The following is a 16,745-nucleotide window of genomic DNA, read 5'->3' as shown; positions in this document are numbered from 1 at the left end:
CTGTCAATACAACTGTCTTGGCCATTGTGACAACTGATAGGCAATCTCCAACTATTGTGCCTCTTTGAATGTTGCAGTATCTTTGTCTTCCCCTCCCCAAATCTGTCAGACTGAGTGCAAATGTGTTTGTCCCACTCATTTATGATGTTGCAGGAATCACCTGATTCATCATGTGATCAACCTAATTTATATTTACAGCTCAGGTCAGGCCCAAAACTGGACAAGTACATAGTTGCTAATAATGTGGCCAGCCAGTGTATTAGGTTTTGTAACACACTGCCATCTTACCCCACCAAACATAAAATTTCAGGCAACCAAGTACGTTATTTACTAAAAGTTTATATTAACTTTCTCTCTATATATATATTTACAGTAATCTTATGTGGTGATTTACTTTCTAGGAAATTTTATTTCCAAACGTTTCTGTTAGATTAATGCAAGTAAAACTGTTCTAAAAAGGCATACAAAATAAATGATAATACTCATATACAAATACATTACAAAGTTTGCAATTATACAATAAATATGAACACTCATTACAAATGATAACCATACAAAACTCATTTTTTACAACTAGTAAAGGTACTAGTTTAAAAGATATGATGCATAGGAATATAAAGGCACTGCAAAAACCCATCTCTACAGCCGTAAAGAAAACTACTGCTTACTCACTAATTAGTGATATTATAGTTTGAATCATTTACTTGTTTATCAGCATTTGCTTCTAATTAATTCATTATACAAGCTATTGAATCTATTACTCCACTGTAAAACTCAATAAAATACCTGTTTGCCAATGATACCAATATTGTTATAATTTAACAATTCACAATAAACAAGTTTTCAATCTCAAGTAGCAAATATACAGAAGGATGTTCCCAATTTGCTTATCCAATCATATTGCCTCTGCCATTGCTGTAGCCTGTGACTACACAAGTTAAAAGCCCTGATATCTTTGTTTATTTTTGCAATCTAGTTAAAGACATACTTGGAAAAAGTTACAACAATAATTCACCTCTATATAATGATCCCTCCTAGAAGAATGACATTACTGGATTTTATGATACAAAGTTTTCATATTATATGGTTATAAAAGTATACATAATCATGTAATTTTAGTATTTTGAAGGAATGGACATATATATATTGTTGAAATGTATTGGTAAAAGAATGGATATCATGTTTCAACAGGCTACTCAATGATTATAATTGACAACCAGTCATACATTAGAGGTACTGAAAAAAAAAAAAGTTAAACTGGTTGTCACTGGAAATAAACCAAGAACACATCAGGCCACTACAGCTACTAAAGTATGAACATTATTTGAACCATAAACAAGATAACTTAAAGAGGTCAAGGTCTACAAAAGTGACACAAGAACTGTGTTCAAAAGCTTTTCCAAAAGCACATAGACAAACAGAAGACAAACTTTCAAAGCTATAGTAGAAGCAGTATTTGCACATGACAAAGATATGCATTGTCATTTTGGATGAAGTACACGTGTCTACTTAAGCATCTGTAAAAATCTAGGCAATTCATCATTATCTTGCTGGTGTTACAACCTTAAGAAATGAAGCATGTGATGAAAAAGTTTTACATCTGTAGGCTTGAGAAAAATATCCGGGTGAGCTATGCACACTGTCAGCCTAACATGCTGCTACCATTATGGTATGAACCCATCCAGATAAAATTCTGAACCCACACCCAAGTCAACATGCCAAATTTTCCCACAATATGTAAATACAAATGAGAATTTATGTTATACTATTCACATACATCTCCCATGGACTTCTGTGTTTTTGGGTTGTTCAAATGACACCTTGGAAGTCATATTCAGCACACATAGTTGATAGATTTTGAAATGTTTGCAAAAAGGAAAAGTAACAACATTAACCATGTATATTGCACAAGTGAGCTGCTGAATAATTTTTGTATTTGTATTTATGGAAAATAACTAAGGCTGTTTGTTATCATCACTAATTTTGAGCTACTGACCAGAGAGAAGGCAAACAGTCAGAGAACCCTACCACCCATCATCCATGCTAAGGGATTGACTATCACTTTTATAACACTTCCACAGCTTAAAGTGCAGGTAATATTTTGTGGTATCTCACAGATTAAAACCCAGTTCTGAAATCCATAGCTCTACCACCAGGCTGCAGAGTAAAAGTCCATCACTTAGAACACTAATGGTGATGAATGAAAGGCAAGGGCTACAATGTCTAGCCAGAGAAAATTTACACTTGTATCATTAAAAATGTTACCACAGATTGTGAACAACCCTATGTAAAAACATTTAGGAGATAAAAAAAAATGTTGAGAATAAACAGATGGCTATATTATGTGCAATTTTATAAAGAGAGGAAATTTTTCATAATTACTAGGTTATAATATAAACAATGCTGAAATATATAAATGTAAACTATAAAACCTTTTCTAAACTTGTACTTCATGATTAATATACTTTGGATTATTTGCAGGAAAAATGCAGGTATGAAAAAATATTGTTCTTAATGTTTTCAAACAATATAACAACCAGTTTTTGCAAGCACTAATTAACATATGTAATATATCAAATACTGGAAAAATTGGATCATTGTCATTACTGATGTACAGTGAAACATGTTACTGTCATGATAAAATACTTCTAAGCAATAACTTTCTTCTTAAGGATATGAATTTCTTTTCCCAGGCTTTAATAACACAAGGGTTATGTTCAGCCATTTTTTCCAAAAGAAGCCCTGCAAAGAAAAATATTTATGAAACAATATTGTGAAATGTATGCAAGACTCTTCACCAATAAAATTACTATAGCTGGCAGTAATAAAATAAATCAGGAAATATAAAGTTAATTTAAGACCATTTATCAAGTAATTTCTTATCCTTAAAAACTTGGTAGACTTACTAGAAGGACAAAGATTTTCCCAATGTTTAATTTTTTGGTTTAACTGAATAGCATATATTAGGACCTTGTTTATGGTCAAAGTATACTGTTACATTTAATTGAAGTACATAGATTAAACTACTACAAGGCATCACAAAAATCTGAGCCAGGTATACTCTTTGCTCTTGTAGACAGTGTGACATGCACAAGGGCTGAAATGTAAGGTAGATATCTGGGTATGCCACAGTGACTAGATGTCCATCAAATGGAATCAACTCCTCCAGCCTGCTTGAGCTGCCACAGAAAGGAGTTAGGAGGTATGAGTGGCCAATTCCTGTTTGGAATGAGCCAACAGGAGCCAGTCATCCATGTAATTATGAAATTTCATCCCCAGAGCATGAAGATGACATGCAAATGCCAAGACAATGCAACAAAATACATAATGAGTCGATGCAAGTCCAAAGGGAAGGGCTCAAAATTGGTAAACCACCCCAAGATGGATAAGTCAAATATAAGGGCAATCAGGATGTGAAGGTAAGTATTGAAAACATCCATTTTTGTCATCCACAATCCAGGTGAAAACACCTATCTCAGGATGAGAAAAGACTCAATGGTAAACTTGGGAGTTGTGATAAAGCAGTTGAGGTAAGATAAATTGATAACTGGCCACCAATCCCCATTAAGTATATGAGAGAAGTTATGATTTTCCTACATTGAAAATATATTTTCAATAGATACTTTACCACTTCTCACATAAATAGCTATTCTAGTGTTCAGTGCTGCCATCTATGTGCAAAACAATTATGCATGCAACAAGCCCTCTGTCTCCCCTCCATTGGAATTGACTGGTTCCAATGTGTTGCTCATGCAAATCATGATGTGTCAACCCTCCACCAATAAGAGTGCGACATACTATCCTGACACGTGAATCCCTCTATTCAATTCGACTGAACTATCACTTCGAGTTTTGGCAGAAGATGGAAGCACTGTTGAACAGTGAGGAGGAAGATTTTCAGTGTAGGAAAATTATAACTTCTGATACGGTAAATTAACTCCTCTCACATAAATAGCTAGAATTCCACAATGAGTAGATGGAGGGAGCTGTGCAAAAGAAAGAAAGAGAGGATCCTTCGAAAGGGTCCAAAGGACACTTCCTAAGATGAGACAGTCAGATTCTAAGATCTGATGTGGGGAACTGCATAACTTCTGAACCAGCTATACTCTTTGCCCATGATATATAGAAAGATGTCATATATATATATATATGGGCAGAAAACAGAGTTGTACATCTAACTGCAAGAGAACTATGGCTGCAAAGTGATCCGAACCATGCAACATTTATGAAACTCAATCCCAGAAATTATAAAAGCTGGTAAAATGAAAAGGATATGTCCCTAGGTGTAGAGTGGCTAAGGCAGACAGATCATATACGACAAGTCAAGTACAATCCAGGACAAAGCCGCTAGGTACAGACATCCACGTGGGGGTAGGAAAGAGGATCATACCATCTTCATCTCAAGTTCATGAGACCTTGGGAAATCTAGTACCACCTGACTCATGAACAGGGCACATGTGAATATGATAAATTTATATTAATCTGGGGATCTGACATCTGGTATTGAAAAGATGTCTACATAATTTAAACCCTCTCTCTCTCAAAAGTAATATTGACCAGAACCACCCCAAGTGCATTAACATCCTTGGAATAAGAAACATTGAGAGATAGCAGAAGGAAAAGAACCATAACAATCTGCAATTACCTCCACCATGACCCATAACACTGATGGAGTATAAATGAGGGAGGAATATAGACATCTGTAAAACATGTGTGAGGACTGATGTTGATTGTTTCTACTCTAAATCCAAAACCTTGCCACTGGGAACCAACATCCACATGTAGGTAGGATGAGGAATCCCATTCGAAGGGGTGAGCTACAATTTTGATGTCTCACTCCCATTTGTTTTAATGTTTCATAGTGGAGGATATCACCACAGTCCTACACTCAACTGAATGGTTGTATAATAATTTCTATATTTTGTTTGTACTTCATTAACCCATTCAGAAGAATGCCACCACAGTCTACCACCCCATCAGCTTGGAACTGGAAAGTGGTATGGACTCTCAAACTCCACTAGAAGAAAAGGGCGGGGGGGGGGGGGTAAAGTGTGGTGGAGAGTCTGGAGAAATGACAACATCTGAGACAGTGCAGTGTGCAACCACGAAACCCTATTTTTAACAGCAGACCATATCAATTTATTCAATAAAAGGCATGGCAGGGATGGGCAGCTATCCCCTTCTGTTTTACCCATGTAGTCCATGGGGACGGGCAAACTTATGAAGCAATTCTATCGTGAGTATAAACCTACAAGTGATGTTGTGGAACACCCCATCTCTACAGTGTGTGTTGCATGACCATGGAATTATAATATACAAGTCAACATGGCTTGACAGTATGAATTTGAACAGTTAAAGAATACCTGATTAGGCACCACTTGCCACAGAGTGGGTTCCAAATAATGAGCATTGATAAAAGGAAAAAGAGCCCCTGAAAAGGATAAATAAGAAAAAAAAATAACTTACCCAGTCAAAGTCTCACTGAATTCTGATATTCTAGAATGACAACAGGCACAAGATGAAAATCCAAAGAGGAAGAGAACTGTTATCTTATGCAAATAGCAAGAGATGAATGTATCACATGCCCAATTGAAGAAGTATCTCCAAAGGACGATGAAGATGAAATGGTAATGAAAAGTTATGGTGACAGAAGACCCCCAATCCAAAAGTCAAGAGAGGAAATCGACATGATGAAGAACAGTGGGTTGACAAGGAGAAACCCTGCACCCAGAAACCAACGACAGAAATATTCTATTTGCATTGAGAAACTTCCATGTAGGAAGGGCGAATAAAAAGTCAGAAAAGAGGCTAACCATCAGGAGAAGCCGGATCACCTCTTCAGAGAAAAACCAGGAGTGAAGATGGAGGGCAGGAAGGCCTAGATGAAACACCAGTGACTGAGGGTTGCAAAGAAGTGACAGAGGAGGAAATTGGAGCTGGAGAAGCCACAGAAACCACAGCTGAGACGGCCAAGAAAGAACTATCAGAAGGACTGAACATGAAGTGTCAAGGATGAATGAAATCACCTGGAGAAGAAGGAAAGTAGGAGGATAGACAAATATATAGGTTCAATCCTGGCTGAAAACATCGATAGCCAGAGCAAAAAGACGAGGAACTGGAGACCAAAACCCAGGTAAACTATAAATAAGGAACATAGCAAAAGCCTCAGTGTGAGGAGTACACCACTAAAGTAAACTCATAACATATAACTTAACAAGCTTATTTTGTGTTGCAGATGTTTGAAAGAAAGAAGTGAGCAAGATCAAAGTTTGTGTCATGATAAAATATTTGGTTAAAAAGAAAATAACACTGCAAGAAATCCACAAGGAGAGGATGCTCTGACATACTCAACAGTGAAAAAGTGAGGTGCTGAGTTTAAGCTTGGTAGACAATAATGTGAAGACAATCCAAGGTCAGGTCAGGCCCTGAAATCAACCACAACAGAAATTGTAGATAATATGCATGATTTGGTTATATATGATAAAATAATTACCATTAAGAAGATAGCAGAGGAAGTGGGAATCAGTAAAAGTATTGTAGTAAGGATTTTGAATGACAGTTTGGCATGAGTAAAGTCAGTGCCAGATGGGTTCCAAAAAATACTGTCACCTAAGCAGAAAAGGATCTGAGTTGTTGAAGGCCAACATCTACTCAAAAGGTTTCAACAGATTCATAATTATGGATGAAACATGGGTTCACCACATTGACCCACAGTCAAAAATGCAAAGTTTGCAATGAAAACACCCAAGTTCACCCACCTCAAAGAAGTTCAAGTCATAACCATCTTCTGGGAAGGTCATAGCATCAATTGTTTGGGATACCAAGGAAATTTAGTAGTTAATTATTTGGAAATGGGTCAAACCATTACAGTAGACTTAATCAACAATTTGCATCAAGAAATCAAAGAGAAGATAAGAGGATTACACAAAAAGGTGTGCTCTTCCATCAGGTTAATGTCCCAATGCTATCCATGATGCCAGCTTTGAATTACTCAATCACCCCTCTGACTTATCAGATTTAGCCCCAAGTGACTTTTTTTATCTTCCCTAACCTTAATATCTTCCTGACAGGTCGAAGATTTCATAGTGATGATGATCTTGTCCAGTCATGTATTGAGGGTCAAGAAGAAGAGTTCTTTCAGAAGGACATAAAGGCCTTAAACCACTGTTGGCACAAGTGTATAGACCCAGGAAGTTGTTATGTTGAAACATAAACCATAGTTGAAACAGTCTCTCTTTTCATTATAGGTCGGGCCACAAACTTTTCAGATAACCCTTGTACTTAAATGTATTATATGTAACTCTAAGTATACTGGATCAACTAGTAGATAGCTATAAACACACATAAAAGTTCATTCAAATGTGATAACCACAATTCAATTATATATAATCATGTTCTCAGCAAAGAGAAGATCAACAATTATTTATTTTTCTTGTGAGGGAGAAAAGACGAAAGAAGTTTACCACATAATTAATAAATTAAAGCTGGGAGTCAATGAAGGAAGTTTGGCCATTAAATGTTGCTTTGAATACAATAAAAGAATGCCTATGTAGAGTGTTTACTCACATTCAAAGTTGCTTCGTGAAGGATCCACCATTAGCATTAGCCAGCTCTTCAATAAGGTAGTCATGTTTCAGTTTCAGAATCTTCACAATTCCACTTTTGGGGTCTCTAATAGATTAATGAGTCCCAAGCATGTGATTTTAAGTTTATTTTGCTAGATTTTCGTTAAGTTTCCTACAGCACAGCACAGCTTTGCAATTGTATTTGTAGAGTACATTTTATAGACATCCAGTTCCTCATAGCAGCAATATATTTTTTGAATAAAAATTTAGCAGGGGATAAAAGCACTAAACATGTGTAATATCAGAAGCAATATGGCGGAAGCCAACACCACAGCATAGAAGTCCACTGCAACACATTTCTTCTTCAAGCTTCCATAGTCCATTACTATGGTATTGTGACACTGTACCTGATGCCAGAGGTTGTTTTGTAATCAGCTGAGACATTAAAGATTGTGAAGTCTTTTTCTTTGAGGTTGAACAAGCAATGGCTGATTGGCTGCGATGACCAGAGCCTGCAAACAAAATAACTAATTAGTTAATATTTTCAAGGAATTTTTTAAAAGTTTTTCTGTTTGGATTGAATTTGATAGTTTTACTAATTAATCCCTTTAGCTAATGATTTAATTAAATATCAGTAAAGATATAAAACATGGTAGCAATTAAGAACCTACTGTAATGATTTTTATACGTTGATCAAAATCTTGTGGAAAAAACAGCACATTCAGAAATACAAAGTTTTTTATTTTAAACTTAAGCCTGTATTCTATTTTTGTGTTTCTTTATACAATAATACAAGTTTAGACTAACTGACAGATGTTTTAAACATTTACGATGTTTGAGATCAAACTATAAATCTATCTGAACAATGTAACATATGATCAGTTATGAAGTGGCAGAAATAAGAAAACTGGTGTTTTGCTCATTTTGTTGAATTTTGTGCAAAACTACTTGAGCACTGTCTGTGTTAGCAGCCCCCTAATTTTGAAGAAACAGACTAAAAGGAAGATAGTAGGGCTACTCTTTACCAAGAAAAAGTGGGATTAACCATCACAGTATAACACTCCCACAGCAAAACAAAACTGATGTATTTGGATGAAAGGCTTGAATATTGTAGTATGGAGATTTACTATTCTTTCTACATATTTAGTTAAAAAGTAAAATTTTCAAAACTGTTATTTTTTTTAGTTCCCTGGTTGAACATAGAGGCATTTAAGTGAGTCACAAACTTTAATTTTCCACTAACATTCCCCAAAATAATTACATCCGAGTTTAGGTTGAAACACATGGTAATAGTACCTTCCATGAACACACAAAATTTTACAATTAATGAGCTTATTTCAACAAAATTCTTCAATATTTCCATAACTACATCATGTAATTATAAACTAAAGTGTATGACAACACTCTCTCTCATAATTAACATTTTGAAACTTACACACCAAAAGTACATACTAACATATCTTTCACTAAACTTCACAAAATTACTTATCAGTAGTTTAAACTAAACTGCTTTCAACTATGTTTCAGTAATTTATTGAAACCTTTACATTATAACCTAAGTCTGAAGTGTGAAAAAAATACTGTTAATTTACATTTCTATACCTATATATCATAAGCTTTAATTGTATTAGAAAAACAGTACCTTTAATCTAAAAAGTTCAAATCCTTCATGAACTACATTTTATGTCACAATAATATATTTCACTAACATTTACCAACATACCTATCATGAACTTAGGGGGTTATAATATCTATTTTTTATTATTCATATTGTAAAATTAGCCTCGGGTATGTGCCTTTACTGCCAACAATACCTTTTAAAACATATGTATCACATTCTTAGTTCAAAAGTGTGATACAATAATTCCTTTCATAAATATTTTAAGTCATACATATTATGAGCTTAGTTCAAAATGCTTAACAACAAAAAGATTTATTCATGAAATGAAATATAATACCCTTTATTCACATTTCCAAGTGATCATATTAGAGAAAAGCATGCAATAAAAATACCTTTCATTAGCATTTTCAGGCCTACATATACGTCTTTCAAAGGAAGATAATAAAAGGAAATGTATTTGTGAAAACAGAAGTTAATATAACTTTTACGGTTTAATTTAAAAATGACAAATTATTTGTGTGGAGTTTTTATTTCTATCACTGAACATTACCTTGAGCTCTAGTTTTTGATCCATTTCTGCCTTGTTTTTCAGATGTGTCTCCTTCTTCAGCTGATTCCTGGCTGGAAGACACGAGTGTCCCCTCACTGTCCCGCATCATACTCTCATAACCACTACTTGTTCCAGAAAATTGCAATTTCTTACTGACAGGTATATTCTTCGAGTATTCAACACTCTGAATGCTACTGTCACTTCCACGACCACTACTAGCATGTTTGTTTGGGCGAGCCTTTGTAATTTTTGCATATGGTGACTGAAGATTATTCTTTGGTTTGTAAGGTGATTGGAAAGAAATAGTGTTTTCATACCCTTCATGAAGATGTAATAGTTCAGTTTTCAAACTGGTACCTGGACATTTTGATTCTTCAATGTGGATCAAAGGAGAAGCTGATGGAGGAGTACTCTTAGAGTACTTGGTATGTTTCTCTGATTTTAGTAAGCATTTTGAATTTATATGATGCTTATGTTTTGCAAATTCAAGGGCACTGCTGGATTTTGAAAAATACATATCAGTGCACTCTTCTTGATGATCAATATGCTGATTTGGAAAATCTAATTCAGTGTTGACATTTGCCTGTTTCAAATCTTTGGATATATTTTGAGGTAGCTTGTTTGTGAAAATAACATCTTTATTCTGGTCCATTAAACGAGATGGTTCCTTCCTGACTTTTTCAATTATTGGTTTGGATAAGCTGATGTACTGCTGTCCAGGTATCTTTAATGAAAAACTTTCATTTATTGAAGAACAGTTATTTAATTCTGAATTTGAGGAACCATCAGGATGACTTAGATTTCTAATAAGATTTGGCTGGAGTTCTTGTGAATATTTGAAAGAACTGCAAGTTCTATGTTGTTTGCATGTCCAACCTTGTTTTGGAAATGCATGAAAAAATGGTAATTTTGACATTTGTTCTTGTGATTTGCTCATTTTCTGCAAATCTATCATTTCCAAGTCTGTCAGTGAAGCAGATTTTTCTCTAAGAGAATGTATCATAGGCATAACAACCTGTGTTGGTCTCCACTTTTTTGAACTTTCAAAAAGCTTAGTATAAGAAGCTTCCAGTTTCAATACATTCATAGGTTTCATATTTAACTTAAAGAAGTGTAGATCTGCAGGTTCACTCAAAGTGCTGGTAATATCTGTCTTTCTGAGTTCACTTTTGGAAATTTTGTTCTTGTTACAAAACTTGTGAGAAAAGCTTGGCTGAATGACATAATCTGGTAAACTGTATGAATCTGAAGGTACATTCTTTTCATTACATAGGCAGAGGGGAATATCTTGAAGATAGGCTACCCTATTCAGTTTATGTGTGAGAGTGTCACTATGTATTGAAAAAGGTATATTTTCTATCGTTTTCTTCTTTTGTTTTTCAAGCTCACATTGGAAGATATTTTGTTGAAGATGACACCACATCATATCTTCTACATGATGATTCAGTTCCTCTTCCCCTCCATCAAAAATGCTAATATTGTCCAAGTCAACACTAACAGACTGTGAGTCTGTGAAGGAAGAAGGCAAGTTAAGGTCTTCTTTACTCAAAATACTAAGTGGATGCTGACTACCATCCAAACTTTCTTGGTCTTTTTCTAAAGCAAGATTTTCTGAAACTGATGAATCACAAAGAATATAGTCCAATATATCTTCTTCATTAACCTGAAGACAAGAGTCTTGTACTTGAACAGCCTTTTCTTGATCTTTCTTATCTAAACTTTCAACTTTTTCAGTAATCTCACAAACTTTGTGCTCCTTCAATATGTCACTTGTTTTATTCAACACTTCCAATGATAATTCTTCTTCTATAGCTCGAGTGTTTATTGTTTCAGGTTCAGAAACAAGCTGGAAGTTACCAACATCTGACATTCGAGAATCACAGAAATTTTGAAACCCGTTTTCTTCTCTTTTATCGTCATTAAATGATTCATGATGTATAGAAACAGAATATTCAGTTGTTTTTGCTGATGACTTATCTATTTGTTTATCCACATCTGTTGGTTTCTTCTCTTCCCTTATACCTGAGTTAATTTCATCAGCTATGTTTAATCTACTTTCATTCATCCTTTTGAAAGCTGAAAAGCTTTGTTTATTGTGATGTTCATGATCATAGTTTTTGTTCTCTTCCTCTAGATTATACTCCTTGTTGAAGTCATTGAGAAACTTATTAGATTCACTATGCTCCTCAGATGGAAAGTCAACCCACACTTCACAGTTCATTTCCTTGACATGTTGAACATGATGAGAATGGTCTTCAACCCATTTTTTAATCATATTCTTTTTGAAGTCATCAGCAAAACCATAAACCCCTGGTCCATCTATCCACTGTTCTTCCTGAAAGGAATGAATGCTTTTATTCTCAATTTTTGGTTTTAGAAATCGAGGACCATCAATCCACAACTCATCACTTTCAACAGTAGAATCTCGGTATGCACTCTGCTTGTTAGGGGTATATCCACCAAAAGAGCACAAATTAGTTCTTTCTTTTTTGGAGATATTGATTTTATATTTCACTGGCAATTTTCTTGGCAACTGTAGTGCAGTTTGGTGGTTTGAGTATGAGGTTTGTTCAGGGCAGTACAAACTAAGATCCTTGGGAGAAGAACATTGAGCTCTCAGGGCACTGTGATCAAGATCTTCACCGACAGGATTTTTCATTAGTCTTAAAAAAGAAACTGGAAATCCACTGTGTGGTGTCATATTTAGTGAACAATGTTTGGAAGGCATTTGATGATATCCACTATTCAGGTCCGAAATACTGCTAACAATTTTTTTTAATGGTTGTATTTGTGTGGAAGTTTGTAGAGAATTTTGTTTGTACCACTGTTGTGTTAAAGAGTCTTGATCATTAGTTAGACCTGCAGATGAAGTACTGCACCTTCTAGATCCTTGAGAAATTAAAGTTGCTTGATGAAACTTTGCAACTTCTGTTGATGGGTTACCAGGTTTGTCCATTTTCTTACATGAAAGAGGAGGTGAAGAGTGTGATTTTATATTCTTATTCTGTAATCCTTGGCTTCGTTCACCAATGAAGATCACTGTGTCACAGGACTGTTCACTGCTTGAAGTGCAGTCTGGATCACTACTGGATTTCATTACATCTTCATTCACTGCATGCCCTTTTATGAAGGGATGACATGTTCCTCTGTCATCACTAGAACTCTCACTAGAGTTGGCACCTTGATACTAGATTAAAATAAACGTTAAATTAATTGCATGAAAGGTAAAATGTTATATTCTGTCTGAAACATCATATGCACTTAAATAATGTTTAGTTTTTGTCTGTCCTGAAAAAGTGTACACACTTTACTATATAAAAGGTAGATGTAAATATACTTTAATAGTACAACAGCATATTAAAAGCTTAAAGTTTTTAAAAAGGTCTATCATAAGGTCATAAAATAACATTACAAGTTTATTTATTGATAGTGTTAAGTATGGTAAAGTTTAACCCTAACTAAATTAAAGCAAAAAAATTTGAACGAGTAACAATGTTAATTTATCTCTATATAAAATATAGGCCTTACTTAATAAAGACTTAACAACTGTTAGGCCTAAGACAAGTGGACTTACAGATTTCAGCATCTGCAATTAGAATTATTTTGTACTATTCTAGGAATTCTATATTTAAAGTAGTATTTTTGCAATAAAGATACTAATTTGACAGTAAATGCTCTGTGGGCTTCTGCTAATATACTAATAAATCTCATCACTTCACTTCTACTGATAAAGCAAAGACCTTTATAGATTGTTCATAGTCATTGAATCCTTGCTAATGGTCTTTTAAATACATTAATAATATTGATACTTGGAATAATAAAATAACTATTAAACTATTAAATTACAAAGTTAACAGTCAATATAGAGATAGAATAAGGCAAGTTAGTGTGAAACTTTTTCATGGCAAAAACTGAATGAAAAATTCTTAAAAATTTTCAGTAGTTTTAATAAAAGACTGTAGAATCAAATACAACTTCTATATCTATATATAGTGCTTGAGCACTCAGTACATAATAGCCCAGAAATTTGATTGGTGAAAGGAAAAGCCAGTGACTAGAAAGTGAAAGAGACTAGACTAACATGCATGATAAAACAAACATTTTTTTCACAATAACAGAAAAGATAAAAATGAAACAAAAGGCCAAATAAATCTACAGTACAGTAAAATAAATTAAAATTTAATTTAAACTAAATGAAAGACTAATTGCTCAGTGACTACTAATTAACCCGAATGGAAAACTTAAACTTGGCAATTATAATGAAAGACAAAAGAACCAAGATTTGTAAGAGTAAATGTAAAAGCTGAAAGATATACCAATGGACAGGGAATCGGTGATGATGCATGAAGCAAACAAGTTTTTGTGTGTTTTAAGAGTAAGTTAGATCTTATTTTTTCTTTAATGTTGCAGTGCTTCTAATGTTTAATATTTTGTATTATTAGCTTAGAATATGCATCTAAGACTCACCTCAATCTCTTAAGCTGGTTAAAACCTTGCGAGATATTATTGGGATTATAACTAATATACTATCAACAGTATGGGTACCAAAATTTATAAACTAATGGACTCTAATCATTATAAATAATAACTGTACATTACTTTGTTAATTTCTTTTCTTCATCAAAAAAATGAATTTTAGTGAAGAAAATGTGAAGTAGAGGTCTAGCCTTTGATTCACCATATTCCACTACAACAGATTAGTTTTGCTGAACTCACAGCTCACCATCTTATGTCATTAGAGGACTGTACATTATGTTAGATACATTCATTACTGAGTTAAATTTTACTTCTGATCTACGTAAGGTAGATTGGTTTGATCAGAAGTTAATCATAATCTTTTGAAACAAAGAAACAATCCACTATTACAGTTCATATAATTCTGTACTGCTATAATATATCTTTTCCTTAAAAAGAGGGACACCATCACAACTATCCTAAGTGATGGTAAATGCAAGCTGAATCAGCTCCTGTTATAAAAGCTAAGACCTATAGCTTAACTTAACACATGAATGAAATCTGTTCTCTGAGAAAACACTAAGATGAACTGAGAGAACCCTATATATAGAAATTTTGATCAAATTTTGGTTTAGAAAATAACATGCAAAATTTATGGAAAATCAACTTAGCCCACATATTTCATACTACCTAGTAATCAAGTTTAGCAATTTTCTAAATTATGTACTGAGATTATAAATGGTATGAGGAAAAACTTTCCAAATTTACAAATAATCCCTAATCTATCAAGAAACGATTGATACTTTTTTACCTTTAAATCAGAAAGTTTACATTTTCCTAAATTGAAAATGTATTTCCAATAATACTTATCTCCTCTCACACTTATAGCTATTACTCGACCACCAGGGTTTCTTCCTTTGGCCATCTAAGCATTGTTCTGATTTGTTTCTCTCTTTTTCCAGTCTTTTATACCCCAGGCAATATTTGTCTCATGATACTCTCTATATATGTCAATGCATCCTCTATCCTGATACTGTATATAAACACCTCATTCAGATAATTTTATCACTCTTTCAAGACTGATTCCATCCCTGTCTTTAACACTGGATCTAAGTGGGGAGGAAGAGCAGGAGAGTGTGAGAAGAGGTAAATATTATTGGAAATACATTTTCAATTTAGGAAAATGTTAACTTCCAATACATATATACCTTCACTTATAGCTAGAATCCTACATTTAGAAGGTGGAGGGGTCAGAGAGGGCATTATTCATGCAGAAAGCATGTGCATAGATCAAGGGTGTGTCAATAGAAGAATGGCACCCTGGGGGATGGGGGAAAACACTACATCCAGAACAGGTATGCTCTTCCCTCTCAACTTAACTTCTGAGTGATGGGTTGAATTGTATACGAGTGATCATCATTACAGGCCAGCTCTAACGAGATAGCCGAGGTTATACTACTCAGGGTTGGAATTAAGGGGTCTTGATCCCTATATCCCATGTTAGTGGCTAGGGCAATTAGACTGCTACATTATATTATATATACTTATGAGTGGATCCCAACCTGTAGCCATAGAGTGATGCATTCTGAGCCACTGGAATCACAATGAGAAAGTAAGTAACACCGAAGTGGACAAACCTTTTCCCCCACCCAAAGAAGCCTGAAAGGTAACACCTCAGGCTCAGAATGACGGGATTATGTATGCCTTACTCAACCAAAGGAAACAGAACTCATCCGGTCTGGAATTATGAACATTCATCCTCACTCTCCAACCATGTGGGCAAAGTATATTCCACTTGACCCCAGAATTATGGGGTAGACGTGGAACAACTGTGCTCAACCAAGGACCCAGGACGGGACCACTCTGCATTTATAATTATGAGGAGATAGTTACCATCTTCTATGAACAATGTACTGAATCTATATTGATCAAACAGAATAGCCAAACACACTTCAACCAGATAGTGGAGCATCAAACCTGTATCCAGTACTATGAGTAGGCAGCCGCATAGACTGGTGCCACACCTACCAACATCTGAGAAAATCATCCAGGGACCCAGGCAGGAGAGCCCCCAACTTCGCCCCCTCTTTTCCAAGAGTGGAAGAATTCACTCTAACACTCTGGAGGAAAAGCCTCTGTCCACCACCCCAGTGACTGGAAACTGGATGTAGTAAGGACTCCCTAACTCCACTAGTAGAATCTGGGGGGGTAATGAACATTGGGGAGTCCTGAGGAACAGTGCTCTGGAAACAGTGCAATAGGCGAACCAAGTTTCCTAAATTTTTAAAAGCAAATCTACCCAAATTTATTCAACCTGATGATCAGCAGGGATGGGCAGGATTTCCTTATGTTTTACTCCTGAAAGTCCATGAGTGGCAGTCAGGCATAGTACAGTAATACCACCTGGTCAGCTACAATGTGGTCTTATGGAACACCTCATTTCTACAAAGCCTGTTGCAACTTGTATAAAGTACATTCAATTAGTGGTTGCTAGTGTGGAATTGGTTTGATAAAAGAACACTTGCCTGGGAAACACTCACCACAGAGATCCCAC

The 16,745-nt window shown here is 34.9% G+C and overlaps 1 protein-coding gene across 2 annotated transcripts in view; it reads right to left on the bottom strand.

The window, feature by feature from the left end:
* Positions 1-323: 323 nt before the first annotated feature.
* Positions 324-16,745, bottom strand: part of LOC106471111 — a 221,365-nt gene continuing 204,943 nt past the window's right edge. For both annotated transcript variants that reach the window (XM_022400601.1, XM_013931703.2), the window contains 3 exons: positions 9,737-12,923; positions 7,567-8,077; positions 324-2,742 (listed from right to left, as the gene is read on the bottom strand). In XM_022400601.1, the coding sequence (XP_022256309.1) occupies positions 7,851-8,077; positions 9,737-12,923 (3,414 nt within the window). In that variant the 3' untranslated portion in view covers positions 324-2,742; positions 7,567-7,850. The remainder of the gene's footprint in view (positions 2,743-7,566; positions 8,078-9,736; positions 12,924-16,745) is intronic.

The sequence above is a fragment of the Limulus polyphemus genome, unplaced genomic scaffold, assembly GCF_000517525.1.
Source record: "Limulus polyphemus unplaced genomic scaffold, Limulus_polyphemus-2.1.2 Scaffold110, whole genome shotgun sequence".
NCBI lineage: Eukaryota > Metazoa > Arthropoda > Merostomata > Xiphosura > Limulidae > Limulus > Limulus polyphemus.
This window is presented reverse-complemented; position numbering and strand designations above follow the sequence as displayed.